Raw genomic sequence first — 27,500 nt, 5'->3', positions numbered from 1 at the left:
CCTGACTCTGAAGATGACTTCCGCTCAGGTTATCGAAACGTCAGTCAATGTCCTCTCAAACAGTCCTTCTCAGGACTACACTCACCCGGACGATCGTACTTTACTTAATGATGAAAAAAAAGTTAGTTAACCAGCTCAAGTCAGGCCATTGTCACAACACAGTCGTACCACAAAGTCACGCAACAGTCACGCCACTGAAAAGGGACAGTTTCAGTGAACAGTAAACTCTGCTTACCCGCCAGTGAAGTGAACTGCTGTAAAGATGTGGTCATTGTAGATGTGAAGCTTGTTGCCTTTCTCGTAAACTCCTCTTTTCGCCATCAGTGGAGGAATATGTGAATATCTGAGGAGAGAAAGAGCTACCAAATCAATTTTGTTCCAGAAGAGGTTGCTAGCCTAGATGGCTAAATTAAAGTTCCTTCAGAGCCAAGCAGATAAGAAAATTTTCTTCTTATGTTGGCACAACATAGAAAAAACCTCGATGATCGCTCTGGCCAATGTGCATAGCAAATAAATACAGCTAGCACTTTTGGCAGGGAAACGACTGCGCGCAGGCAACAACCGCTTTCGGCTTTGTTTTTCATTGGTTGAGGAACTTCCATGGCCGTTTTAATAACAAAGTTTGCCACCTCGCCACCTTTCAATGAAGGTCACGATTCTCAACTGCCACAAGACAGAGGACCCCAGGGCGTCTTTATTCAAAATCTCGAAATTTTCAAGGAAACGTTTTAGCAAAGTTTAACAAAGGTTGTTATGATATAAGAAAATTCATATATTTCAACTGCAGAATGAACACGAACTGATCTTTCCAACTTTCATTTCATTTAACCCTAGTGCCACTTGTAGATTTTACTGTCTAACTGTCTGGCCGCTTCAGGGATGAGTGGGTTGATAACATCTAGGTCCACTCAAACAGTTTATTCCTTTCCTCCCTCTCCCTCCTAAGAGTGACACTTACAGATTTTACTCTGTCTAACGCCAGACGATTTTACTGGTCAATGGGGACCCCCCTCGAGGCTTAAAGACTTAAAAGTAAATAAGTTCATTCATTCTTACTTCTTTTGTCCTTTACTAATAGTTTCTATAACCAGGGTAGAGTGAGGATTAGGAGAGTAACTAAGAAGAGACGACTGACTGGTGGATTTACCTGTTAAGGAGAAAAAAAGACGGAAAATCACTTAGTCCTTAACGAAGAAGCGATGGAACACAGACGTCCAAACAAAGAAAATTCCCTGGAGTTTCGGCTTAGCTGAATGATCATTAGAGGTATATCTCGTCATGGGACCTTTCTTCAGAGCATAAGAATTCCCTGACTTGGTGTAGAGGTGGCTCACTTTTCCGTGACCTTGAAAAATCCCTTTCCTCTGACCAGTGGCAAGTGTGGAAATAGAACGAACCATGCAGTGTGGTTTAAAGAAAAAAACCTTCTCCCGGTTATCATGTTACTTTGTTTGTTCGCTTTCGATAACAAGAAGTTCATGATAATTTGGTAAGACACAAAATCAATAGACCGTATACATAAATGGCGCTAAATAAATTACTATTTTGTCTTTGTGCAAACGAGACCAACTAGCCTCGCTCTAAAGGCGCATTTCTTTTGTATTTTTGCCATGAAAACGAAGCTAGTTGCTTTATTAGCACAAAGACAAAGGAATTTAACAAATCGAAAGTGGTTCAGCGTTGTCTGTACTCTTACCGACAACGATATTCGTCATCACAGTGGTCAAAATGATGTGGAATCACGAGGCGCAGCCTGAATACCACAATATTCAACGCCAAAGAAAGTTTTTATCTCAGAGCGTGACCAAAATCGTGACACGAAGAAAGAGCAAGCGTTGTCTATAACTTTCTCGCAACATGATTGGTTTATTTCCCAAAATGGGCGTTCCTGATTGGCTATGACATTGCGTGACAAATTGACGCGAGCAAGACGCGCGCAGCGTTGTCTAGACTCTTATAGACAACGGCAAATTAGCCAATCAGATTGCGAGATCACAAGCAATTGTGGTAAAAAACCCATTTCTCCGAATCGACTTCGCCCTCGGGTTTCAAAGTGAGTGCCATGGCGAATTTTACATGATACCAATAGTACATTTGCATGATGACGCCATTTGACTGCAAGTACCAGTATCCTTCAAGTTTTGCTTGTCTCATGCTAATTAGAGCTATTGTTATTTTTACCCCTCTGGAAATACAAAATTTAAATAAGAAAAGAAAATCAAACTGTATTCTGGTAGTTGTAGTCAAATGACGCCATCGTGAATGTTTCCTATTGGTTCTACTTTCCGCATGAATGAAACTTAATTTTCGGAAGATTTCGCGCTTGGAATACGAGGTTGAAGTGAAGTGTATGACGTGGTCTACTGAGTAAATGGCCCATACCCCTCCCCCTCCACACACCCTGCCCCACCCTACTCCCACAATCCAAGTGAAGATCATTTAAGTGTGCTTGATGGTACACTGGGGTAATTCCCTATACTCCTCACCCTGCGCACACCCAGTGTCCCAATCCATCACCAAAACCTAAAGATCAAGCAAGATACTCACGTAGATTGGATGTTTCGGGTAAAGGCAAATCTCCTGCATGGTATGAATGCCGAACTGGGTCATTTCTTGATAGAGTTCCATGTTCCGATTCGCCATTGGTTTTCCTATCGGCCGCAGCCATGCTCTGTGGCCTCCTTTTAAACATGTTGAACGATCGACGTAACTTGGGTTTCGCGTCAAACTCTGGGACAACCTCCGCACTTTCCTTTTCTTCCTCCTCCAGTTCCTTGTCGCCTTCATGCTTCTCTGGACTAACATCTCCATCCTTTTTGTTTCCGGTTTCCAATTCTTTAGTTTCTTCTATGCTATCCTTTGCCATCTCTTTCTCTTCGACAGGTTCCTCCTTTTTCACTTCTTCTTGTGTTTCAACTTCTACAGCTGCCGCCGCCGCCGCACTCAGCGGTCTCTTTTTGAACAAGTTGAAGGACCTTCGTGCCTTTGGTTTTCTGTCGAACTCTCCACCTTCCTCTGCAGTTTCCTTACATTCCTTTGTTTTATCTTCATCACCCTCTGCCCCCTCCTTTGGTTCTGCATCTTTTTGGATTTCTTTCGCCTCGCTTTCTTTTGTTGCCTCTTCTTGCGTTTCGACTTCCACAGCTACAGCCGCAATCTGTGGTCTCTTTTTAAACAAGTTCAAAGACCTTCGCGCTTTCGGTTTCCGGTCAAATTCTCCATCTTGCTCCGCACTTTCTTTAACTTCCTTCGCTTTGTCCTCGACTCCTTCTGTCTCTTTCGCATCTTCTTTTATTTCTTCTTCTTCACTTTCCTTTTTTTCGTCTTTACCATCAACTGCTAGTTCCTCTTTTTCAACATCCTCTGGAGTTTCAACTTCTACAATCGGAGCCTGTTGTTTCTTTTTAAACAATTTAAAAGTCCTTCTCGGCTTGGGTTTAGTCTCCGATTCGGTGGGCATTTCATCTTCCTTTGCATTCTGCTCATTATCCTCACCTCCAACCCTTGTTTTCTCTTCTTCCTTCTTATCTTCTCCAATTTCCTTCCTTTCTTGTTCACTTTCACCTTGAACTGTTTCCTCCTTCTTTTCAATCCCTTGAGCTTCATCTTCTGCCACTCCTGTTTCTTCTGCCTTCTTGTCTACCTTTCTCCTCTTAAACAAGTTAAATGACCTTCGATGTTTGGCCTTTAAGCTTGGTTCTTCATCTTTCTCCTCCGGTTCCTTCTCTGTTTCAACCTCGTCTTCCTTCTCTTTCACTTCTATCACTCCCTGTCCTTCGTCATGCGTTTCTTTGCTTTCATCCTCTGTTTCTTTTGTCTCCTCTTTCTTTTCGTCTTCTTTTCTTTCCTCCTCTACCTCCTGGAAAAACAGTAAAACAAAATTCCTCTTCAGTTCGATCAGCAGATTCAAAAAAGCTCTTTGCCAAGTGTTAAATGCTTTAACGTTCAGTCAAAGCTAAGACAAGAGGTGTGAAGGTACCTGTTACCCTCCTTTGTAGAAACCATGGATGCAATGTTACACACCATTATTCTGTACTACTCTCTGTTTCCTTACAAAGAGTACAGAGCAATACTGTACAGCATTCTAGCATCGACTCTGTACCATGGTGGTCTTACTTTTGGGCCCGCTGATGAAATCCTTAAGTGTAAAATGAAAGCTTTCGGACAGTACTATCAAAGGCTTTCAGCTTTTGATTTGTGCATGACAACCTAAATTCTGTCCATTCAAATGAAAGCTACAAAGCATTGCTTTCCTGTGGAGTTGATTGTTGCGCTATCGAAGATAGTCCTAAACTACTGAGTCTGTAGACAAAACCGTCTTAAGTGTATTTCAGAGCTTTCCACGAGAATCATTGTTTGCCTCTAGACAAAGGGGATCTATACCCAAAAAAGCAAGACGTCGACATTCAGCAACATCGGGGGCTCATTACAAGGAGGGAACCACTGGTACCCCAACGTTTTCGTAACCACTAGAGCTAGAGCTTTCAGAGCTTTCCACGATAATCATTGTTTACCTCTAAATATAGGGTATCTATACCCAAAAAAGCAAGACGTCAACATTCAGCAATATCGGGGACTCATCACAAGAAGGGAACAACTGGTACCCCAACGTTTTCGTAGACCCTAGTGTTTTTACATTCGAGTTCTCTTTGTTTTCACCCGTTTAACTGAGGTATATGCCATTTAAACAGAGACAATGTGCGCTGCCTTTCTAAGTATGGACGGTCTTAAACAACGATAACTCCAAGGAGAGAACCTGTGAGTTGCAGCTCTGAGTCTTGAGCCCCTTGGCAAGATTCTTTTTTTTACCTCTTCAGTTGACTTTATAAGCTCTGCGATAGCCTCTAATTCATCCTCATCTTTCCGGAGCGTTTCAAATGATGGTTCGGCTTCTAGCTCGGTCACAGAAACAGGAGGGGAGACTGATTCTCTTTGTGGTTCAGGCTCCTCGTATGTCTCCGTCACGTGAGTATCCCTATGGTAACCATTTTCTTTGGGTGTCACTTCCTCACCATGTTCATAAGCTTCAATTTCCATCGCCAGTTCATCCAGACTAGACTCAATGTAGCGCTTACGGGTTGACACGTGACCGTTCAACACACCACTGTTCATTGCATTCGTGTGGACAGATGGTGCTTCTTCTGTAGGGCTGCTTTGGGCACTGGGTCTTTCAGTACCTGCGAGAGTTCAATAAAGTGTCTTGGAAATACATTTCTTACTGTTCTTAGTGAGTGCGTGAGTGAATGAGCGAGCGAATGAATGATCAAGCGAACGAGACAAATAGGACTAAACAAAACACAGTTAAGAACTCCAAGCAGCAGTATGTACACCAGCATTTCTGGAATGAACACGAAATTATCCACAGAGACTCCAGCTTATGCTCAGGACCGGGCGTCTGGATAACAAGGGTATTGACTGACCTAATCACTTAGTCACCCTGTCGTTATTTCAACTTCTCTAGGGCCTTCTTACTCAAGTCGTATCATTTTGCTTCTCTTACATCGAAGAGTAAAATACAATAATAAGTAACACAATAGAGAGAAGAGAGGTTAAGCATGACGTTTACGCCACACGGCAAACGTCGGAGTGAAATTAGGGTTTTTTTCCAAACATCAAAGAAACTTGTTTGATTTTAGCTAATTACCAACAGACATCACGAAACTTTTAATAAAGAGAAAAAAGTTGGAATACGATAATTTCCATGCTTTTATGACAAGTACCCAGTAGCAGCCGGCTGTTTGACGTTTGCCGTTTCACGTATCACGTATCACGTATTACGTGTCACACCAACACAGCCGCCATGATGTCAGATGAAAGCCAAGGATTGTCTTCGACAACCACGCCCTGACAACTCTCTTCCACCATCTCTTCTCCTGGTACTATCTGAGCTAAAAACTAAAAGACACTTACCATTTTGCGCCAAACCACTGACAACAGGCAGAGTAGCGTCAATAACTTTTCCATCTTTATCAAAGGTGAACTGTATAAATACAGAGTTAAACACATTTAATTGAAACCTTATCGCATGGTTAGATGAACACTTCGTAGATAGCTCATCGACTGAAAGCGAATGAAACTTTTAAAAACATGCACACTTTGAAGATTAAATTTCAATTAACGGTTTGCTTTTTGTTTTCAATGCCATCAATCACATTATGATTGGTAGATTTTGACCTGAAGGGGTTAGTTTATCAAGAATCCGTGCTGTTGCATAGGTGGGAACCGAAAAACGAAAGAGAGCTGATAAAGGTACGTGTAAGTAAAGCACCGTACGACAGATTTGTGAGCTGACGTAGCCCTTCCTCCGAATATTCGCTCTGACGAAGGGGTAACTAGATTTCGATCGGGTTTGTAAACAACAATTATTTTTGTTTTTAGCAATCTATCCACTGCATATTTAGTTTTAAAGTCCACAGTTCGCATATCATCACATAGCGAAAAAGAGTTTACCATGTTTACCCTACGTTAGTAGGGAGTGAAACACGACAATTTGGTTTTATGAACGATTTAATAGAGCTAAATTAACCACCATAAGGAAGATTTGTGAGCTGACGTTTCTAGCGTTAGCCCTTCGTCAAAGAGGAACTTAAGCAACGACAACGGCGACGGCAACGAGAACGGAAAGTTTCCCTTACCTCTAAGCTGATATCTCCTTTCGAGTGTTCACTCTTAGATGATTTCGGTAGCACAGGTAATATGAGCCTACAGGTCTGGTCTCTATTCACTGTTGATAGTGGAACAATCACTTGACCAAGGTAATCATCTATTTAAAAAAAAATTACAAGATGATATTTAAAACGACAGGTTATCAAAAATAAATTAGGCATTCAAGTTAACCACTAATGAAATACCAGGCACCACACAACAAGATATTAATAATAAGCCAAAGACAAATTGATTGGCATCGTCTAAAATGAGGGGGAGGGGGGTGGAAGGTTATTTCTATTATTTCCCTCCGCTCACTTTGTCACTTGTTCAGAATTTTTCACAATCTCGTGTATATGAAGACTGGATATCCTGTGGCCTGTTTCTCAAAAGTCCCGAAACGTTTCGGGCCTATTTCGGGTGCTACAATTCCCTTTATATCTTCGCAACGCAGAGGTTCTAAGCCACCAAACTTCGCAATCCTCTTAGTTTTTCTTACTTTAAAAACATGTTAAAGGATCAACTTTTCAAAATAAGCAGATTGCAGTTAGACAACTGGCTTCTCGGGCCCGAAAAGTTCTCGGGACTTTCGAGAAACAGACCCCAGGGCTTAGAAACATTGTCTTTTATTAAAGGAGAACTGAAAGCCAAAATCGCCAATTTTTGAAATCATAACATAAGTAAAGTTAAATTTGTGGAGTTATTTCTTCTCGTTTCCTGTTTTTTTGCGAGAAAATTACGTTCGAAGTTCCAGGTGATCTGGTGACGTAATTTGGAGAACCGCGAAGAATAAATCTTAACGCCGTATCCCAAAACCGCGCGCAGCCTTAGTGTTGTTTCCAAACTCCCTGCAGTATTGCCATCGCCAAAACTAAACAGCTCATTACGTGTCTACCACATTTCCTGTTACTAAATGAACATTCAAGCAGACCCGACGAAATCTAACCTCGCCTCTTCCATGTTGAATTCGAAAATAAGGCCGAGCACCGTTGCGGGATACGGCGTTAAAATTTTTCTCCCCAGTCCTCCGAAAAACGTCACCAGATCGCCTGATTAAGCTGGCGATTTTAGGACACCAATTTTATGCCCAAATATGAACAAAAAGAAGATCGAAGCTGCACGCGCAAGAAAATGCACGAGCTGCTTATATCGAAATAATGAATCTTTTAAACTAAAAAAACCCCAGCTCTGAACGCGCCAAGGTCATGAGCTTCTGAGTATATCTAATACAACATTCTCCTGGTTTACACAAAGTTTTCGTTTGACTTTCTAACCTCTTCTTTGTGTCAGAACATATTATAGGGCAAAAATAATGAAATACAAGTAAGATATTATGCACCGTCAAATGGGAACTCGGAAAATCCGAACCCCAGATGGAATTTGAACCCACAACCCTCCATGATTTGGTATGGATGCTCTAACCACTGAGCTCTGAGGTAAGCAAGGGTGAAATGTGGGTGTAAACTACGACTGCATCATGCAGTCATATGGTCCAATTTTTTGATAACCATACATGAATCTCAACTGCCTCGGGCAGTCACATTAGAGTGTCTAATCGGCGTGGGTGGGTGGGTCGTGGGTCATGGGTCGTGGATCATGGGTCGTGGGTCCCTAACCCAAACCCTTTTTTTTATCAACGACTGGAAATTCTCAAAACCAACAAGACCTAAGACAAATTTGGACCGAGCACTGAGGGAGCAAATATATATCTTTTTTATCTTCAAACCAACACGACCCACCACCCACGACCCATGACCCACCCACCCACGACCCACCCACCCACGCGATTTAGAATCACATTCACATTAAGGCATGTTGGTGATAACACCACGCTAACTGCATCATGCAGTCACATTAAGTCATAATTATCAGAGATGCAATCAACCAACCAACAATCACGCCCCAGTTGTTAGAAGGGTGTATAAATTATGCTATCCGCAAGATAAATCACTATCCACTGAATAATTTCTTCAGTTTAAAGTTATTCCTTAGTACATGCAAAAGTGGAGGTTCCCTTTAAGTGATCAAATTTAATCATTTCAGAAGTTATTATTATTATTATTATTATTATTATTATTATTATTATTATTATCATTTTTATTATTATCATCATTATTATTATTATTATTATTATTATTATTATTATTATTATTATTATTATTATTAATGCAATGCTTTAGCTCTGCTGGAGGGAGCAAGCCATAGCCAAGAGCTAAAGGTCCCTTAGGTTACATGTATTTCTTCTCCTTCAACTTTCCAACACCTTCCATGTTCCCAGTAAAGTTGTTTTCTGTAACAATCCCATCCCAATTATTATTATCATTATCACTATTATTATTGCTGTTGTAATACTATAATATTTTAAAGAGGTTTTATTTTAATAAACAGAGGATATTACATGGCTCTGAGGAGATACGAAATTTCTCTTCGAGTGTTGAGGAATATTTAAAGAGTGAGTGCAGCGAATGAGTGAAATATTTTTAAACACGAGAAGAGGAATTTTGTATCTCCAAGTGGCCATGTAATATTCTATTTATTACATAAACACCAATGAAGATATCACATTTTAACGTGAAAGCTCACTTGGTACATGTATTTCATTGCATGGTGTTCATATATAATAAAAATGATTATTAAGTTCCAGTTAGTCACCTTGTTCTTCTGTGAATTCATTATCATCCATGTGACCATTAGCATCTGTTTATAGAGTTAAAAGTAAAGTAATCATTGAAATCTCATTTTTTTCCAATTTTATTTTCCTGAAATACACTGTAGTTAACAGGCCATTTTCACCCTTTTGCAAGAATGTTTAGTGCAAAAAAATTGAAAACAATTTATGTTAAATTTCATTTATGTGTGTTAGGAATAAAATTTATTATCAGTTAATGATGACTTAAGAAATATCATGGTTTTGTACAGTATAATAATAAAATTGAATCATACATATAATTTTGACGAATTGTACATTTGTTTTTTTCAGTTTTCAAATGTTTAAAATTTAATGTTCAAAATGATTAATAATAGCATTCAGTCTAAAGCCATAGCTTTTTACATGTATGTTAATAATAAATGACCATTCAATGCTTAAAACAACACAAAGAAAAAATAAATTTTTTTGAAGACCTTTAAACTGAAGTGCTTTCGTGTACACTGTCTCCCAATGAAGAAATACAACTCTTCCACGTTGAAAAATGTATAATAATTATTATTATAATATTTTTCAACCGGGACGTAGACACCACACTGACCTTTCTCAGTTTGTTCGTAGTTGTAGATATCTATCACGATCTCTTTGGTTTTATGGGTGATGTCACTAAAACAGAAAAAGACCCACAAAACCAAGAATGGGTTACCAAGCAAACTTGGCTAAAGCAAAACAAAGGATGTAACATCATTCTGTAACAAAAAAATGCAGTTGAATTAAATTCACCTGAGTCAAAAAACAAAGAGAGTCAGCAGTAATCTGCTGTCAGTAGTTTCATTATACATGTAATTGCACACAAAATAATCATGATTACTGGTGCTTGTGCACAGGGGGTCGATGGTTACATCTGTATGCATGTGGCCAGAGGAATGAGTATATTTTGTGGTGTGTTAACCAGCTTTCACCTCCTCCCCCTCCTTCAAATCACCACTGTTACCACCTATTGACTCTTGGGGGTTCCCCGTTGAGGAGTAAAATTGTCTGGCTTTAGACAGAGTAAAATACTAAGTATGGCCGGTTTAGGGGTGAATGGGTTAAAGTGCCCATGAAGTAAAAAGTATCCTTTCCTTAGTATTAAGACCTTTCAGTATAGAGGGTACCATTTTGTGCCTCACTTAACATAGATTACCACTGCCAAGTTTGTGATTTAGTACAGTCATGTCAGATGGCAAAGGCAAATGGAGTGAGATGGTACGTACATGTGTTGAGGAGGGATGATGGGCATGTTCTGAGAAGAGCGTTGGAGTTCGAAGTGAAGGGCAAGAAGAAGCGAGGACGACCAAAGAAGACGTGGAAGACGCAAGTGGAGAAGGAGAGCAAGAGCGTTGGTTTGGAGAAAAAGGAAGCCATGAATCGAGAGATATTGGAGAGTGGGAGTTAGAAAGATTGTTGACAAAGTGGGGTAAATCCGGTCACCCCTGTTTACGGGGATAAACCTGGATCAAAACTGGATTGATGATGATGATGTGAACAGTTTGCAACATCATCAATTTTTGAACAAAAACTTGAATATCTCTTGAAAAAGAGAAGATATTCCAAAATAAAAACACCACTTTTCATCATTTTGAAAGGTAATTCCGTTGAAAATGATCTACTATCCAGATTTTTGTCAAACGCGGCAAAGTAAAGGTAAAGTAAAGTGATGTTATTAATTTAATGTTGGTAGTTTCTTCACTTACGAAACTGGTATCAATGTAAGCTGATGGTGTGCCCTTTATCAAGTGAGTGTTAATTGAGGTTAGATTTATAAAACTAATTATGACTATTGCCAGTCCTGATGATGATCATAATAATAATAATAATAATAATCATAATAATAATATGACTTAAAGCTAGAAATTCAGAGAATGTGGAAATTATACGAAAACCATAGTGATCCCTGTGGTTGTTGGTGTGCTTGGTACAGTAAAGAAGGGGATGGTAGAAATCATCAAGAAAGTATCAGTTAGAGATACTGTGTCAGAAATTCAAAAGATCTGAAAGCTGGCATCTGCGCAAATCCTCAGAAAGGTGCTTAGTGTCTGAACAGAATGATTAACTTGAGTGACTGATGCCCCAGGTGCATGGTTTGCACCCAGCTGATGCACAAAAAGAACACTAGCAAAGACTGTGATAGAAGAGATAATAAGAGTTATAATGATAATATTTTATTTTAAAAGCACAAGAAAAATGTCATTTTTTCAGTCTGAGTTGCACGTTTTTTGACTCTTTACTATTTTATATTTAAGTCATTGACCCCTGGGGGTGAGACTACTCTGTCTAAATTCAGACAATTGTAATTGTCAACTGGGGACTTCAGCCTGTGGGGTAAAAATGGGTTTTAGTACATGGCATATTAAAAATAAACTAATTTTTGAGGCTGCTACTACTATAATGTTCCCAGCAAAAGAAGATAAATTTGGAGACATAATTTAATTATGTTAATGAATTAAAGACAAAATTAAGGACAAAATTTAAATATGACATGTAACTAAATTAACTATGCATGTGAATAAACTATGTTGTCTGTCAAGATTGAAACTTACAAAGTAAAATATTCATTCCAGAATGGGCTGTCAGTATCGCTGACCATGCTGGTTCTCTTGCGCTGTAATGGATTACTGGTTGATATCATGCAGTATGGACTGATGGCTCCTTTCGAAATAAAAATTGGTGAAAAGTCATGTGAAAATAAAACTTGACAGATTTTCATAGACCGCTAAAAAATCCTTGAATTGATCCTCCAATTTTAAGCCATTGACTCCTGGGAGTGAGACTTGATGGGTTTTACTTTGTCAACTGGGGGCATCCTAAGGCACTGGATGGAGGGGTCAGTGAGTTAAAAGGAGCAATAATTTGCAAGACTTCCTCCAAAAAAATTGAACCTTCCAGGCGCAGATCCAGTGGAGGTGAAATGGGTGAATTTTCAACCCCCCTTTTTCTGAGCCCGCCTTCTTGCACAGACCTCAAACACCTCAACCAGGCTTTGGTTCTATTACATTATTACAAAAATTCACCCCCCAGTTCAATATCCTGGATCCACACCTGCCTTCTTGCACCTGATTTGTAAATCTCCCCAGAGGAGAAAGTTCATGTAACTCATCTTTTGTCTTTCGATCCATTTAAGGTACACTGTATATACATTGTACTATTAATTAAAAGGAGAAAGTTCATGTAACTCATCTTTTGTCTTTCGATCCATTTAAGGTACACTGTATATACATTGTACTATTAATTAAAAGGATTAAAATGTTGATAACAACAAAATAATATCTTACCGGTTTTATCTTTTCCACAAAGACCACTTGCTTTTATGACTGCAAATATCACAAATTGATGAAAAAAAAAGGAATAAGGAGAACACAAAATTTTACAACTTGAAGAATAAAAATAAAATCCTGCCATCTAGGGTGAAGAGACAGTGAAATTGATAGCTTAAAATGGAAAGAAAAAGGGCAAGATGGCATATTCCGTAATGTTATAATGACATTGGTCCTTAAATCATGCTCAAATTGGTCTCAATTTAAAATGCTAAAGGACATAATTATATAGAATCTTGCTTGAGTTGGACCTTTTCACATCTTTTTAAGAAGCCGAAGAGGCTGTGTTGTTCTACTATCTTAGAATGGTTCACTCAGGTTCTTTCCACATGGGTGTTAAAGTGTGTCATCTATTTTATCTGAAGGGGATTCTTAAAGTGCCCCTGCATGTGTTAAAAAAAATCACTTCCTTTTATTTCGTCAGATTACGAAAGTGTGTTTGCTCAACCCCTGACTGGCAAAATTTTGAGCTTTCTCTTTTACCCAATGGCCGTTGAGTGTAAGTTTTGGATTTCACAGTCTGCCATTACTCACATTCAAAACTGACATCATGATTGGACCTCAGAGGGTTGGATCCAAAGAAAAGTGACATAATTATGTATCATTACTAGCTTAAAATTTCAGCGTGTGAATGCAGCTTATTACATAATGCAAAACACAAGTTTAAAATTCTGAAAGGCCAAAATTCCTGTGCTTCATATAAATTTTGTGGCATGCACATGCATAATTTGCATTCTTAAACTAGTGAGCTTTTGACATCCTTTTCTCCTCAATCCAGCACTCTCACGATCTTATTTAGTTAGTAATGGCCGACCATTAAATAAGAAAATTCCAGTTGAAATAAAAAGATGTCTTTTTGAAATCAGTCTCTTATTGTTTAGTTAACATAGTTTTGAAATCCAAAGAAAAATAAGAATTAACTTTTGGTCACAGCGGAACTTTAAGGAGCTGAAACATTGGAAAAGGAGCCAACCTTGGGGCACCATCGAACATAGTGGAACAGAACAGTCAACAATTCAAAATCAGTGGAGACCCAAAGCTAATGATCATTTTCTCACTTGAGATGATGTTTCAGTACTGAAACTACTTCTAACAGATGGCAAGTAACCTCTTTGTCCACCATTCATTTGAGATCTACATGTAACTCTTTCTTGGCAGTCTTACATTCTAGTAAAGTATCAAGAAATATTCTGTGCATTACAAAAGAAGACTATCCACCCATTTGTGCAAACCTTTTACAAGTAGTTTTCCTTCTTCTCCAACACATGACACAGATGATGGGGAGTCAAGCTTGTCTTTGGAACTGGAGCTCTGAAATGGTTACAACAAAATGAAATGAAAAAGGTAATCATTCATTGTGGTAAGGTACAAGAAATGATTATCATGATATGAAAAGATGATAAACATTTTTTTCCAATGGTGACTCAAGGATACTCAGAAAAAATCTGAGTGCTTCTTCTAGAGTCCAACCAGCAGCCAGATCATCATATTATTATCACCCTTTACTTTTTTTGTCTCACAATGTGAGATAAAAATCGAGACCTTTGTCAACAGCAAAGATATCACTGATGTCACCCATTTTTATAAATGTGCCGACCGAAGTCTCATTGACTGTTGAAAAAAAGGACTCTTTTGTTCTCAAGGTTGCCACATTTAAATAACAAAAAGAATATTCTTCCTTATACTGTTAGTCATTACCAAGCCAAGAGATTAACCATTCTACATATACTTTATAGGTGATGCACAACCAGAGGTCACAAGTGTCCACATCATGAGAGAAACAAGAATTCTTGATTGTTAAAACAGTAAATTTACACACCACTATAAAACTCCACCCACAGTTAAATGAGTTAAATGGTTACAGGTTCAAATCCTGTTAAGAGGAACTTTGTTTGAGAATATAAAATTCAATATTTCAAAGATCTGCACTTCATCAAACTCCCCTCTATCTAACGCGAGACGATTTTACTTTTTAATATTGGGTGGGGGGGGGGTCCCTGGGAGATTTTAGGCGTGAATCATTTTAGTTGCTTCATTAACTGTAAACATGATCTTTTGCAGATAAAATTATTAATCATTTCACTAAGATTATAATTCAGTACTAAATATTTTTTAAGCCAAAGACTTGGGAGAGTTCACTGCTCAACTTCAGCCTCATTTTGATGACCTTTGACGAACAACTAAGGCACCAAGAAAAAAATTACTGGTATAATTATGCAAATACATGTAGTTTAAGTTCAGTAGTAATAGTTTGGATACGTACATTTTCCAAACAGCCATCATTTTACATAAAATAGTATTACTGACTATTAGCCATGGTCAACAAACCCTCATCCCTCACTAATTTAGAAGACCAGTGCACACAATAAAATGGTACTTGTGAAGAACGCTTCCCTAAAACAATTCACATACACATCACCGACTATTACCAACATATTACGGACAGGCACCCAACTGTCGGCCAACAGTTTGTCCAGACATGCAGCCACGTATTAGACATTTCAATCATCCCTTGACAGTAGACCACACTGTGTTGTTTCTGCTCAAGTGAACTATTTCAATTTTTTTCATGTCTATTATTAATACGTAATCACATAATTTTTCTTGTGCAATTTGGAATAAATAAACACTTTGTGCCTCTTTGAAAAAATTCACTTGTGCTTCTTTATTCCAAATTGCACTTGAAATTATGCAATTGCTGATACATATCACATCAAGGTGCATAATTTCTCATGAAATCTGAGCATAATACTTCAATTAATTTTTTTTAATTTTTTAAGTTCAGACACTCTTGAAATACTCCAAATTTTACCAAAATTACCACAACACAACAAGTATTAACAGCATGATTCTAGCCTATAAGGACAAATTGAACATATATACCATGTGCCAAATACATGTATCTCGTGAAAAATTCACTTAAAACTTCCTTCATCAGTAAGAGAAAATGAAAAACAAAATAGAGCCTCTTTTTTTTAATGGAACGTAGCATCAACAATAAGTTGATATGATTCTAAAATTATAAAACATGCAGTTTGCATCAGAGCCAACATTGATAAACTAATATTACAAAATCATGCCAATTCCATGTTATTTTGATGCAGTTGATGTATGTCAAAATATGAAACAATCTAATTCTGGTGCCAAAAGCAACAAAGGAAAATCAAAGAATTTTTTGCAAAGTACAATATTGTACCAAAAACCTTTACTGATAGATAATAAAGTATGCATGATCTGAACTAAAAATTTCAAGTCCCCTTTTAATAATAAAATGTGCTTGGAAATTTTTGAGACAACAATAATTTTCAAAAAAAGAGAAAAAAGATTACTTCACATTATTAATGAGAACAAATAAAAAGAAAATTACAGACAAGTCTCATGCCAAGAAATATACCAACTTTGAATGTACATGTAGTATGATTACTTAATGTTGGTAACAAAGAAAAAAATTCACACAAGCCAGACAATTTAACGAGAAAGTTCATCCTACCTTAGCTCGTCTTCGTTCATTCACAAAAACATAAACATGAACATTGACAAAATAGTTGTTTTCTATTTGAACAGGAGAGTTCTTCATATTGCCTCAAAATAACTCCAAGCTGTGTTCCTTAAGAGTCATCTTGAATAAGGAAAGAGCTTTTAAAGTAATCTTGTGCCTCCAATATCACCAACTACAGTACGTAAAATGATTTTCTCCCCAGGAAATGGAAGAGTCAGTAATGAGGGCCACAAAATTCAGTTGGCTCTTGGAGATGTTATTATTCAGAATCATGACAGAATACTCATCAGGAATTAATTAAAAATTGAAAACTAATAAAAAGACTGATGAATATTTCCACACTGAAAAGTTAAATGCCACTATCTTGAAATAATAAAATTATTATTTCCCTGAAGCGTTTGGAGCTTTCTTAATCTTGAATGAGGCAGACACAAGGCACAGCCAACATGCAAGAAAACAGTTGACAAAATTAATTATTAACATGAACCACAATTTGCATCATAAGAGACTAGACAGGTGGCTGGATTATTGAGATAAAAGAAATTGTCTGTCCTACAGTTAGAATTTAGCATTGCTTTCATTGTTCTACAAGGTGACTGGTCTGAATGCAGCCTAGCCATACATCTGACAATGACAGCAAAGGGAAAAATAGAACCAAACTCCACTGATATACCAATATTGAATAAAGACTGATTACAGTGTGTGGGCACAAAGAGACAACATTACTGCTTGGGACGAAAATAACAAAGGAAAAACAAGGAAACACTATATTTTGCTTGCAATCCATGATTTTTTCCCCAGAAAATTAATACCATTACTATAATTTAAGAAGGATCGATTTAGAAAACGTATTAAGAATGAAAAGTAACAACACTATCCGACGTTTCGGAGTCAGACATGACCCCATTATCAAGGTTAAACTGAAATGGACAATTCGCAATTTAAATATAACGGGCGTTAGGTCAAAACAAAGACTTTTGCGTTTAGAGGAACACAAATCCCTATCATCTTCGGTTGGTCGACACATGAAGACGAAACACGATCTGGACAAACCTGAACTTAAAGCACATTTTACGATCCTCAAGAAATGCAAATCGAAATTTGACTGTCTCGTCCAAGAGACGCTTTTGATACGTGAGCGTCAACAATCACTAAATAAGCAGTCAGATTCCATTCGTGCTAAAGTTTTTGTTTGACCTTCGCCTTTTGTATTCTAGCAAAAAATTGAAAATATCTTAGTGTCAACTATCGTTTAATTTCCATTTATGCAAAAGTCTTTGTTTTGACCTAACGCCTGTTATATTTAAATTGCGAATTGTCCATTTCAGTTTAACCTTGATAATGGGGTCATGTCTGACTCCGAAACGTCGGATAGTGTTGTTACTTTTTATTCTTAATACTATAATTTACTTGGGAAAAATGATTACAGTAAATGCTACATTCCTTGCAGCTCATTATTTCTGAAGCTCTCCAACATCAAATTTCTAAAGTATAGTGTATCCATGACCAGACATGATCAATACCAATTATTATTTCTGATTTTAAAAATAACAGAACTTGGGGTGGCAAGAGTAAAATACATGAAAATAATAAAACAAAAATGATTTTTTATTAGAAAGCTTTAATTTACAAAGGCCAAAGCCCTCAGAGAAAATCTCAAAGCTTATAATTATAAGACAACTTCATCATCAAAAATTAATCTCATTCAAATAATTTAATTTGCAAACCACTGCTTACTGCAAAAACTGTCATAAAAGATTTAACTCTATTTAGAGGTCTTGAATATTAATTTACCCTTTAACTCTAACATTGAGTAAAATTAATATTGAGACCCTCTTAATTGCTAAGTCAAAAGTCAGGATCTTTATAACCCATTGACTACTGGGAGTAAGGCTTCAGATTAGACTTAAGATTTTAAAGATTTTTAAGATTTAATTTACCCTGTTTATTGCCAGAGCATTTTACTTGTCAATGGGGGGAACTTCAGGAATCAATGGGTTTATAAAGGCCATGAAATTTAACTTCTAAAGATTCTAGGGTTTTCAAGGGATGACATAGTAGTGAGAGCACTCACCTCCCACCAATGCGACCCACGTTCGATTCCCAGTCTCGGTGCCACATGTGGGTTGAGTTTGTTGGTTCTCTACTCTGCACCAGGTACTCTGGTTTCCCCTCTCCTCAAAAACCAAAACTTGACTTGATTTGCATTAATTGTTAATTTCAGTTCACAGTGTCCCCAATTAGTGCTCCAGCGCTAGAACGACTAGACACTTAAATAAAGTTCCTTTCCTTTTTTTCCTTGATTTCCTTTTTTCTCGACTTAACACGTTCTGTAATCATACAAACCCTGTATTTGTAAGTTCAAACCTTTCATAACTCAAGGCAGGTTTGCAGGACAGAGCAGACATGCAACCCAAAGTTCTACTGCAGAACAAATACATGTTCTCTTAGTCTGATTCTTCTCCTAACCATTATCTTTCTTGTCAGAGCACTGTGATATGCTCTCACAGCCCTGGTAACATGCATTCAAACAAAATTAAAATCTTGCTTACCACGTCTGAATTCAACCGTTCCCTGGAGGTTGCATCAGTCAACGGAATACTGGTGATGGTTTTACAAATGACTTCCTTAACCTTCTCCTGCACTTCAGCAGTATCCACTTCACTTCCCTGCGAGAAAAATCACAAAAAAATGGATTGGTCATCAAGATGCTCAGAAAATTGTCAAATCTGTATCTGGTGATAAGCAAGCATATACTATCATGAATAAATTAATATTACTGTTGAAGAAATTCATCAGGAAAGCAAATTACTATTTCATTTAACATAGTCGAAAAAAGAAAAAGATTTCCAATGCTGATACTTTTGAAGACCAAAGACTGTCAGCAAGGTACAATGTAGAGTGTGATATAAAGAAAAATAACAACAATGCAGATTGAAGAGGGTCATTAAAAATATTACCAGAGCTTCAATAAAGTGTGCTCTATTAGGTTCAATGCTACTTTTAAAGTGCTACTATGACCAAAAAAATCAATTCCTTTTTTCCTTTGGATTCGAAAACTATGTTAAATAAACACTATGTGACCCAAGTTTTAAGCCTTGATTTCAAACAGACACCTGTTTATTTTAACTGGAATTTTCCTATTGAACAGTCTGCCACTACTAACTTTAAAATCATCAGAGAGCTGGATCAAAGAGAAAATGACACCAAAGACTCACTACAGTACTTAGTTTCAAAGTGCAACATGTGTGTACACAGCTGAATAATGTGCGGCACGGGAGTTTCAGGCTTTCAGACTTTCACATGTAAACTCATGCTTTGCACACTTTACAGTATAAGCTGTATTTATACATGCTGAAATTTTAAGCTATCGAGTAAATGATGTCCCTTTTCACAAAATACAACCCTCTAAGGTCCAATCAGTCAGTTTTGAATGTGAGTAATGGCAGACCATAAAATCCTAAACTTATACTCAAAGTAAACCGCCTCTGGATAAAAAGCAATTGAAAGCTAAAAATTTTGCCAGTCAGGTGTTGAGCAAACACACCTTCAAAATCTGAAGAAAAAGGGATTTTTGATCATAGCAGCACTTCAAAGTTCACAGCAACAATTAAATAGCATTAAATTAATTTATCCAATAGTTTTCAAACTTATAAATTATTTGTTACCAGAAGATTACGCTCTCAGTTAAACAAAATGATATTGTTTTGTCACTTACCTAGAAACATGACAGGAATAATAGCTATTAATTGGCTCAGAATTCCTAGAATGATTCATGGTAACTAACGTAATTATTTTATATGAATCCATGGCACTTACATGTAGTATTAGCTTTGATCAAAGAGGGCGGAGAAGGGATCATGGCGGATCACTCACTATCCTTATTTGCTTTCGATCAGTGCTGTATATCAGTCTCACATTTTCAGTCCTTTTCATTGCAAAAAGAAACCCTACTTCAAGCTTGTTTATAATGTCTTGAAGATAGCCCCAGAAGATTTCTCAAATCTGTTGATCACACTATAAATATCGCAGAGCTTTCATACAAGCTAAAGTTTTTTGATTTTCTAAACCTTTTACTTTGACGACAGTTATCCCTTCCTTTTATTTACACAACTAAAAATTCCTTTTCTCAACAACTCCCATTTAACACAGAGAGAAAACAAATATTAATTTTCTATTTCTCTTCTTGCCTTCACTTTTTTGTATATTTTCTTGCCTTCACATTAATTTTTTCAAACAACTTGCAACAGGTTATTGTGGAGGTTGTGCTGTTACTACTCAAAATGTAACAGTAATTTAAGGATGTGACAAAAATTTGGGACTTGTGTGCAAAAGGAAAAAACAAAAACTCAGACGAAATATGAGCTGATGTATAGCACTAACTATACTAATACGCTAACAATACTACAATACATTAACTATAGTACTACTGTATAGCACGAAGTATACTTGACCATGGAATTGCAATGATAGTGGTGCTGGATTCTGTATCTTACGGTTGGAGGTTTGAGCCCTGACTAAGCTCCATACAGTGCTATAAGAGAGCATATAACGACGACAGCACGAAAACCAAGAAAAATACCACTAAGTACATTTCAATAAGAATCTTTGCTCCACACTGTTGATGATACCCTGGTGTAGTACATGTGCAATAATAAACCCCTGAGGATGGGGGGTGGGAGTTGACTCTGCAATGGACTGCCACCACTTCCCCTGTCCAGGGAATGTACTCTCAAGTTTTGATGTCTGTTCTGCCTAGATGCATACTTATTAAGGACGTTGCCCACTAATTCAAAGGTATTTTTGCACGGTTTACTGAATATGTGGGAAACGCAGATCTTAACAAGTGTATGGCGCTCTTTTCCAAATTGAAGATTAATTATCTCTGAAAAATGGATGGTTACCCTCAATTTTCTTTTTGGATACCAAGAGCACTTAATGGTTAATTAATTTGTACCTTACATTAATAATTTTGTTCACTTTTCCACATAACAAGGTTAATATTATTACAAGAATCTTGGTTTGCCTTTCAGACTGTGCTGGCTCCTTTTCCACTTTTTGTCTTTAACATTTTTATACTACACGTACACTGACAATAAAATGCAGAAATATAAAAAAAAAGGATAGTCATACATGTATGATTGTTGGATAAGCTTTGGTTATGTGAGCCTAAATGACACATGAGCCACTCAAATCTTTTTATAGATCTGAAGTAGGTTGCAAAAATGCATTAAACGTTTTATGCTAATCTTGGTTGCATGTCTGCATGTGGTGATACATGTAACTGTAGTGGTTCAATTTACTGACATACATATGTAGCAAGAACCAAAAATTTACTCAAATGTTACTGCAAAGACATGCATGAACAACAAGCCATTGTGTGAAGTACATGTATGTGTACAAGTATCAAACAAAATCCAAGTATTGTAATTATTCCTTCTAAGACTATCATTTGACTGGCAATACCTTCCAACAAACAAACCAGTACTATACAAGTAAAATGTCTTTTGATTACATGTTAACAAAAATGCCACACAAACATAAGAGAGCTGATGGAAATGAAAGCACTTACATGTAAACAATAAATTTTATTAGTATTGTAGAGCCATCCAACAATACAGAGAGTTGAGTGTTGTATAGAAATGAAAGCAGAAACACTTGTTGAAAACAAAGCTGCTCTACATTAATTTTGTAGATAAACAGGATTCATTTAATAGTTGTAGCTATAGTACCTGGCAAAACTGGGGTGTGCAGTTTGTCAACTAAAATTCAGTCCATTGTAACTTACCCCATTTATGACTGAAGAGTCGGCTGAAGTCTTAACAACACATTGAAGCTTAGTTTCCTCACTCTGTTCCAAAACATCATTACCAATCCCTTGATTCAAATCACAATACAGGGAATATTTTACTGACCCTTTTAAAACCACCACAAGTTCTCATAAAAGCACCTCACAAGCCTTTCATCATTTCAGTGTGTCACATGCTTTACCTTGCTTTGAAGAATCTTGTCCCATTCTGGGATACTTACAGATTCTCTGTAACCAATGTGAGTTTCAAAGTTGAAAATTTTGCCCTCAAAAAAATGAGTAGTATTTCAAATAAAATTGGCAAGTGTTTTTCCTGTCAAAGCTGAATAATTAATGAGCAACAAGCCTGTTCCTTGATGTTTCTTCAAGCTTCATGTGTCTAGCGTAATGTTAGAACAATGTTCTCTGGAATGGTGAGAAACCTAGGGGTCTGGAGCACAATTTACATTCCAAAATCATGACATAACTACACTGTAAAATAATGTATTTTTTATGCTAACCAAATAAACAACAATTTAGATTTTTAAGTGTATAAAAAATGTTTTCATGTTATTGAAAATTGCACGAAACATTGATATAAACTTCTGTACAAAAAAATCAAGACAAATTTTATCAGCTTAATAGTTACAATTATCATTAACAATTATTGGACAAGATTGAGTGGTGAGCAGATCAGTTATTTCCTGAAGCCAAGGTAAATAATAATTATTATTTATCTGCGAAACACTGACAAATCATGATATTTTGCGATAATCTAGAGTTCAATATTAAATTTTGTTTTATCATTCGATGACTGAGTTCCTTTTTCACAATTCCCAACAATTAAATCACTTTCTGAAAGCTCAGGAAAGCGAACTGCCATTTTCACACAAGAGCATGGTTTCAATTACGTGTGAGCAGAATATTATATTTGCAGGAAAAACACAGATGTTCGGTATGATACCCATGAGCAGACCATTATTTGTATGCAGTTATTTGCAGGTCACATGGTGGGATCTCAGCCAATGAACAGGAAGAGAAATCTGCATGGAATGATAATAATAATATTGTTATTCTTGCAAGGTTAATTTCACTTATTCACCTCCACAACAAAAGTACTTCTATCCACTAGAGGATACAGTGTTCATTTTTAGTGCAAAAAAAAAAATCCTAAACTAAATTAAGACTTTAAAGTGGTGTTAATACCTATTGTTTTGCAATATCAGTCAAACTAATTTAAACTTTTTAGTTTTTAAAATTGATTTTTTTTACAAGAAAATATGCTTTTCCGATTTGTTTAAGGGTCTTAACATAATCATACACATAACACATCTATCAACAATCTTTTTTTCACAGTGCCAATAATTGCCTTAAACCAAAAATTATAATTCCTTTGACAACAATCAAGGGGAGAAATAATATCATTTCTTAATCTACAATATTCATTTTTCATAGTCAGTACTTGGGAATCATCTCATTTGGTTCATGTCCGAGACAAAAGTCTTGGATCCTTCAAATCAGCTGCTTAAAAAAATAATACTACCAGAACAATATTGTAAAGACACTGCTGACACAAAATGTGACATGTTTAGCAGGTGGTTGACAGGTACATAATTATAAACCAGATTGCCTTTTGCTCATGATCCAAATTAATTTAATGGCACAAAGGCTTTGTTTGCTCTTGCACAAAATTAATTAATACATAAGTACAGTTAAACAGCACATATTTAATTTAAGTATCACTGCAAAGGAAATACTGTAATAGTGGAACTCAAACCAACTTGCAAAATATAAGTTGACCATGAGAAGCCAGAATTTGCATACCTACACTGTTACACTGTATGGTATATTTTTTACCTTTTAGGCGAAAGGGGTTTAGATTTTCACATTTATGTTGAACAATATTATTCAACATAAATTATAAATAGTAAATTAATTAATTAATTAATTAATCAACCATTTTACCAGTACTTATTAAGATCATAACGTAATAATTATGAATGACTACTACAAATTTTAACCAGACGAAAAGTCTACTATTGACCTTATAAAGATCGCCATAGACCTCTTTCATAACGGCAGCCAAATGTAAAATTAATATTCTCCGGTTTTCATGCTATAATAGCCCTTTCTAGCCTCAAGACAACAAACAAATTTTCGAAAGAACTTTTGTTGCAAAATGAGGGTAGTAGGTCTAATTAATATGAACACAAAAGAATGTAAAGATGGTCGCCATTAATTTTATTAAAATGGTCTATCAAGGGTAAACAAATGAGCATATGTCAGTACATGCTCTAACAATAATAAACTACTAGTGATAATACAAATTAAGTTAAATAAAAGCTAACACTAATATCATCAATGAACAGTTATCTGTGTTTAGAGCCACACGAGATCAGAATGTCAATCTGCTCTATTAGACAGTAATCTTTTGAAATACATGTACAGGTATCACTGTCAATATGAATACAAACCTTGTCCACCCTTCCCTTAACATCTTGGGTTTTTAAGTACTACCGGTATATTCTGAATCACTTTTGGACCATGCAGCCCAGTTACAGCAGTTACTTTGTTTCATGAAGCCACACTCGGTGCTTGAAATTAGAGGCTGTTTTGTCATCCGAAACTACCAAAAAGTTTACCTGCAGGCGACCAGTTTTTGGTAAAATAAAAACCCCGCTTACCCAAGGAAAAAGTAACGGGGCAATGGTTTCCTCAAATTTGCAGAGTTCAAAGACGAAGTTCAATATTCTGATCTCTCCTTCAAAATTAACATTTTCTTTGTTTTCTCCTGCAAAAACTGGCCACAATAAAAACAACCGGGTAAGCCCTTTCTATAAAAATAAGCGCAAATTACAGAAAAAGACAGCATCTCTTTACCTCTGTGAGACATTTAGTGGACATAATGATTTCAGGGATGCCAATAAACTGTACAGATATCTCCAGCTTTGAGGGGGCAGTGCTCAACTGTAGGGCAACCTGTAGTCAAATAACAAACGAACAAAATGATTATTATTTTTAAAATATTATTGGAACTTATAGTAATTATTATTACTGTAATGGTAATGATATTAATAATAATAATAATGATAACTTAGAATTTAGAAAACTAGTGTTTGCCACACATGTATCACTCTTCAATCATGGCATGTTTCCAAGTTCATTCATGAGGACATTTAGCTTAAAATCCATAAAACAAACACTGGCATGGGTGCATAATAATGTAAGTCTCCTTTCGATTATTTCTGGGCCAGATTTAGCCTAAACACACAACAATATTATTAGTGAGGTCATGCAAAAGATTAGCAAGTGGATGGTATTGAGTGGCAGAGATACACATGTACCTCAGTGAGCTGGGGTCCGTTTAGAACTAGAAAGTCCTGAACCTTTCCGTCAAATTTCGGGTGACATAAATCCCTTACTAACACCAAAAGGAAAACATCTGTCATGAATCTTTGCAATTCTTCTCTTTTACTGATCTTGAAAACATGTTTAAAGAGCAGCTTTTCAGGACAAGCAGATCTTACTTTCACGAATTGTTTTCTGGGCCCGAAAAGTTTTCGGGGCTTCTGAGAAACAGGCCCCTGGAAGCAATAATATTAGAGATCAACTGAAGGCAAGTACAGTGTACATCCAGTCTGAAGTTGTTACCAACACATGATAATGCTGGGAGTAACCTTTAGCCAGCCCAAAACACAGGTGCTACATGTATACAATGACATTATGAAAAAGTTTAATTTTACTTCTCCAGTTAGCTTGACCACACGGGCTTCCAAGTGAGACATTTTAGGCCCTTCATTCGTCTGATGAAAAACACGGATCAGGAAACCAAGATCTGCAGACTCCACATGAAATGTAATGCACTGGAGAAGCAAACAAAGAAAATAATTAACTTTAAAGACAGCAGAGTATTAGACAGGTTTGTATTGTGTATTTAAGAGAGAAGGTAGGCACAGTGGTGACAGCACTCAACTTCTACCAGTGTGGCCTGGGATCAATTCCCAGATTCAATGCCATATGTGGGTTGAGTTTGTTGGTTCTCCACTCTGATCCAAGAGGTTTTTCTCTTTTCCTTAAAACGAACATTTGATTTGATTTGTTCAGATTTCAGTTGATTTGTAGTCTCCTCAATTACTGGTCCAGGAGCACTTGTGCTCAGCTAAATAACCTTCTTTTCCATTTGTGTGCTCTCCCCTTGGGTCCAAACAGTAGATATTGTATGTACAATATAGCTCTAGTCATTGAATAAAAATAGGCACACTATGTGTGCCTGTGTCATGGCAAAACATTTTTTGTATTTTATGTACGAATTGATATTTGGGATAACATGATTCAGTGGTTACTGAAATTATCCACATCAGTGGAGAATTTGTTACCTCCCTCCTCTCCTCTCTACCCTCCCCCCGACTCCCACCAAAAGATGTGTACTTGCCCATCATTTTTACAGTCACGCAACAAAAAAGTAAATTTGAAACCATTCAATGAAAAAGGCCAAGAACTTGGAATGTTGTAGGAAACAACTTTATAAACCACCTCTCCAATTCTCAGGAATGTGTGGTACATCGTTTCTGAATTACAATTATTTACAATACAAACTTTATTGGCACTCCCTAAAGAGGGCTTATGAGGGTGAGTTATTTGTTGAAGCTCTTCATGGATTAAACTTAATAGAGAACAGGCAGCTGGTAATCAACAAAAACATCTGGAGTTCAGTTTGCGATGAAAGCGCTTAAGTTTCGCTCATGTTTGATTTTTCAATCGCTGACCCAAACAGCACTTTGGCTCTCCTCAAGAGTTTCTACTTCATGACTCCTAAAACACTTCAGTTGTGTAGAATAATACCAATACCACTTGCGTGCCCATTTAACCAATACCGATACCACCTTGCATGCCCGGTTGACCAAATCAACATTGATTCCCCAGGCTACAATATCTACTAATTTATACATTTACCCTTTTTATGTGGGGACTTCTATGTTGCCTCCTCCTTTATTATTCCAGAAAGATCATCCACATAATAATTACACCTATATCTGTTGACCAAGAATTTCATTACATGTACATACATTACCTGCATGTTTCCACTCACACTTAAACAGTAAACACTTGTCAATTGAGGGGGAAGACATCCTGAGCTGAGGCTGTCAATAACTATCCTCTGATTTTTCTGCATCATAAACAAAAACATGGCATCTAATAAACACTAGTTCCATGAAAATGAAGCTACAAAATACGTAGCCTGAGTATCAGGCTTTCTGAAGAAGATAACAAACCTGACAAAGTAATTTAACCCTTTAGTCCAGAGAGCGCGACTAATTGCTTAATAACCAAGAGTGGGGTTGTTACAGCATAATCTCAAACTGAGGTCTTGTTGTATTGACCAAACTATAGCAAGGTCAATACAGCTAGGCTGAGGTTTGAGATTTTGCTGTAACCACCGAACGGTCAAGGTTATGAAGTTGTTTATTATATGGCTAACAGAATGGTTCTAAAGACGAAAAACCTAAAATTTACATGATCCATAATCATTCCTTGGACATTATGACGTCTTCTGTGATCTATTAC

At 36.8% G+C, this 27,500-nt stretch overlaps 1 protein-coding gene across 5 annotated transcripts in view; it reads right to left on the bottom strand.

The window, feature by feature from the left end:
* The window catches only part of LOC137982244 (caldesmon-like), a 36,096-nt gene that overhangs the window by 4,997 nt on the left and 3,599 nt on the right, over positions 1-27,500 (bottom strand). For 2 of the 5 annotated variants that reach the window (XM_068829323.1, XM_068829322.1), the window contains exons 2-16: positions 27,007-27,102; positions 25,679-25,798; positions 24,816-24,914; positions 18,700-18,816; positions 13,881-13,959; positions 12,607-12,645; positions 11,875-11,983; positions 9,894-9,958; positions 9,298-9,342; positions 6,636-6,763; positions 5,911-5,980; positions 4,810-5,177; positions 2,548-3,859; positions 1,057-1,147; positions 236-343 (exon numbers count right to left, since the gene is read on the bottom strand). In XM_068829323.1, the coding sequence (XP_068685424.1) occupies positions 236-343; positions 1,057-1,147; positions 2,548-3,859; positions 4,810-5,177; positions 5,911-5,980; positions 6,636-6,763; positions 9,298-9,342; positions 9,894-9,958; positions 11,875-11,983; positions 12,607-12,645; positions 13,881-13,959; positions 18,700-18,816; positions 24,816-24,914; positions 25,679-25,798; positions 27,007-27,102 (2,846 nt within the window). Of the gene's footprint in view, positions 1-235; positions 344-1,056; positions 1,148-2,547; positions 3,860-4,809; positions 5,178-5,910; positions 5,981-6,635; positions 6,764-9,297; positions 9,343-9,893; positions 9,959-11,874; positions 11,984-12,606; positions 12,646-13,880; positions 13,960-16,138; positions 16,369-18,699; positions 18,817-21,935; positions 22,025-22,138; positions 22,288-24,815; positions 24,915-25,678; positions 25,799-27,006; positions 27,103-27,500 lie in introns of those variants that run through there. The other 3 variants (XM_068829324.1, XM_068829325.1, XM_068829326.1) reach the window with 3 other exon arrangements.

Source organism: Montipora foliosa, chromosome 13 (assembly GCF_036669935.1).
Source record: "Montipora foliosa isolate CH-2021 chromosome 13, ASM3666993v2, whole genome shotgun sequence".
Lineage (NCBI taxonomy): Eukaryota > Metazoa > Cnidaria > Anthozoa > Scleractinia > Acroporidae > Montipora > Montipora foliosa.
This window is presented reverse-complemented; position numbering and strand designations above follow the sequence as displayed.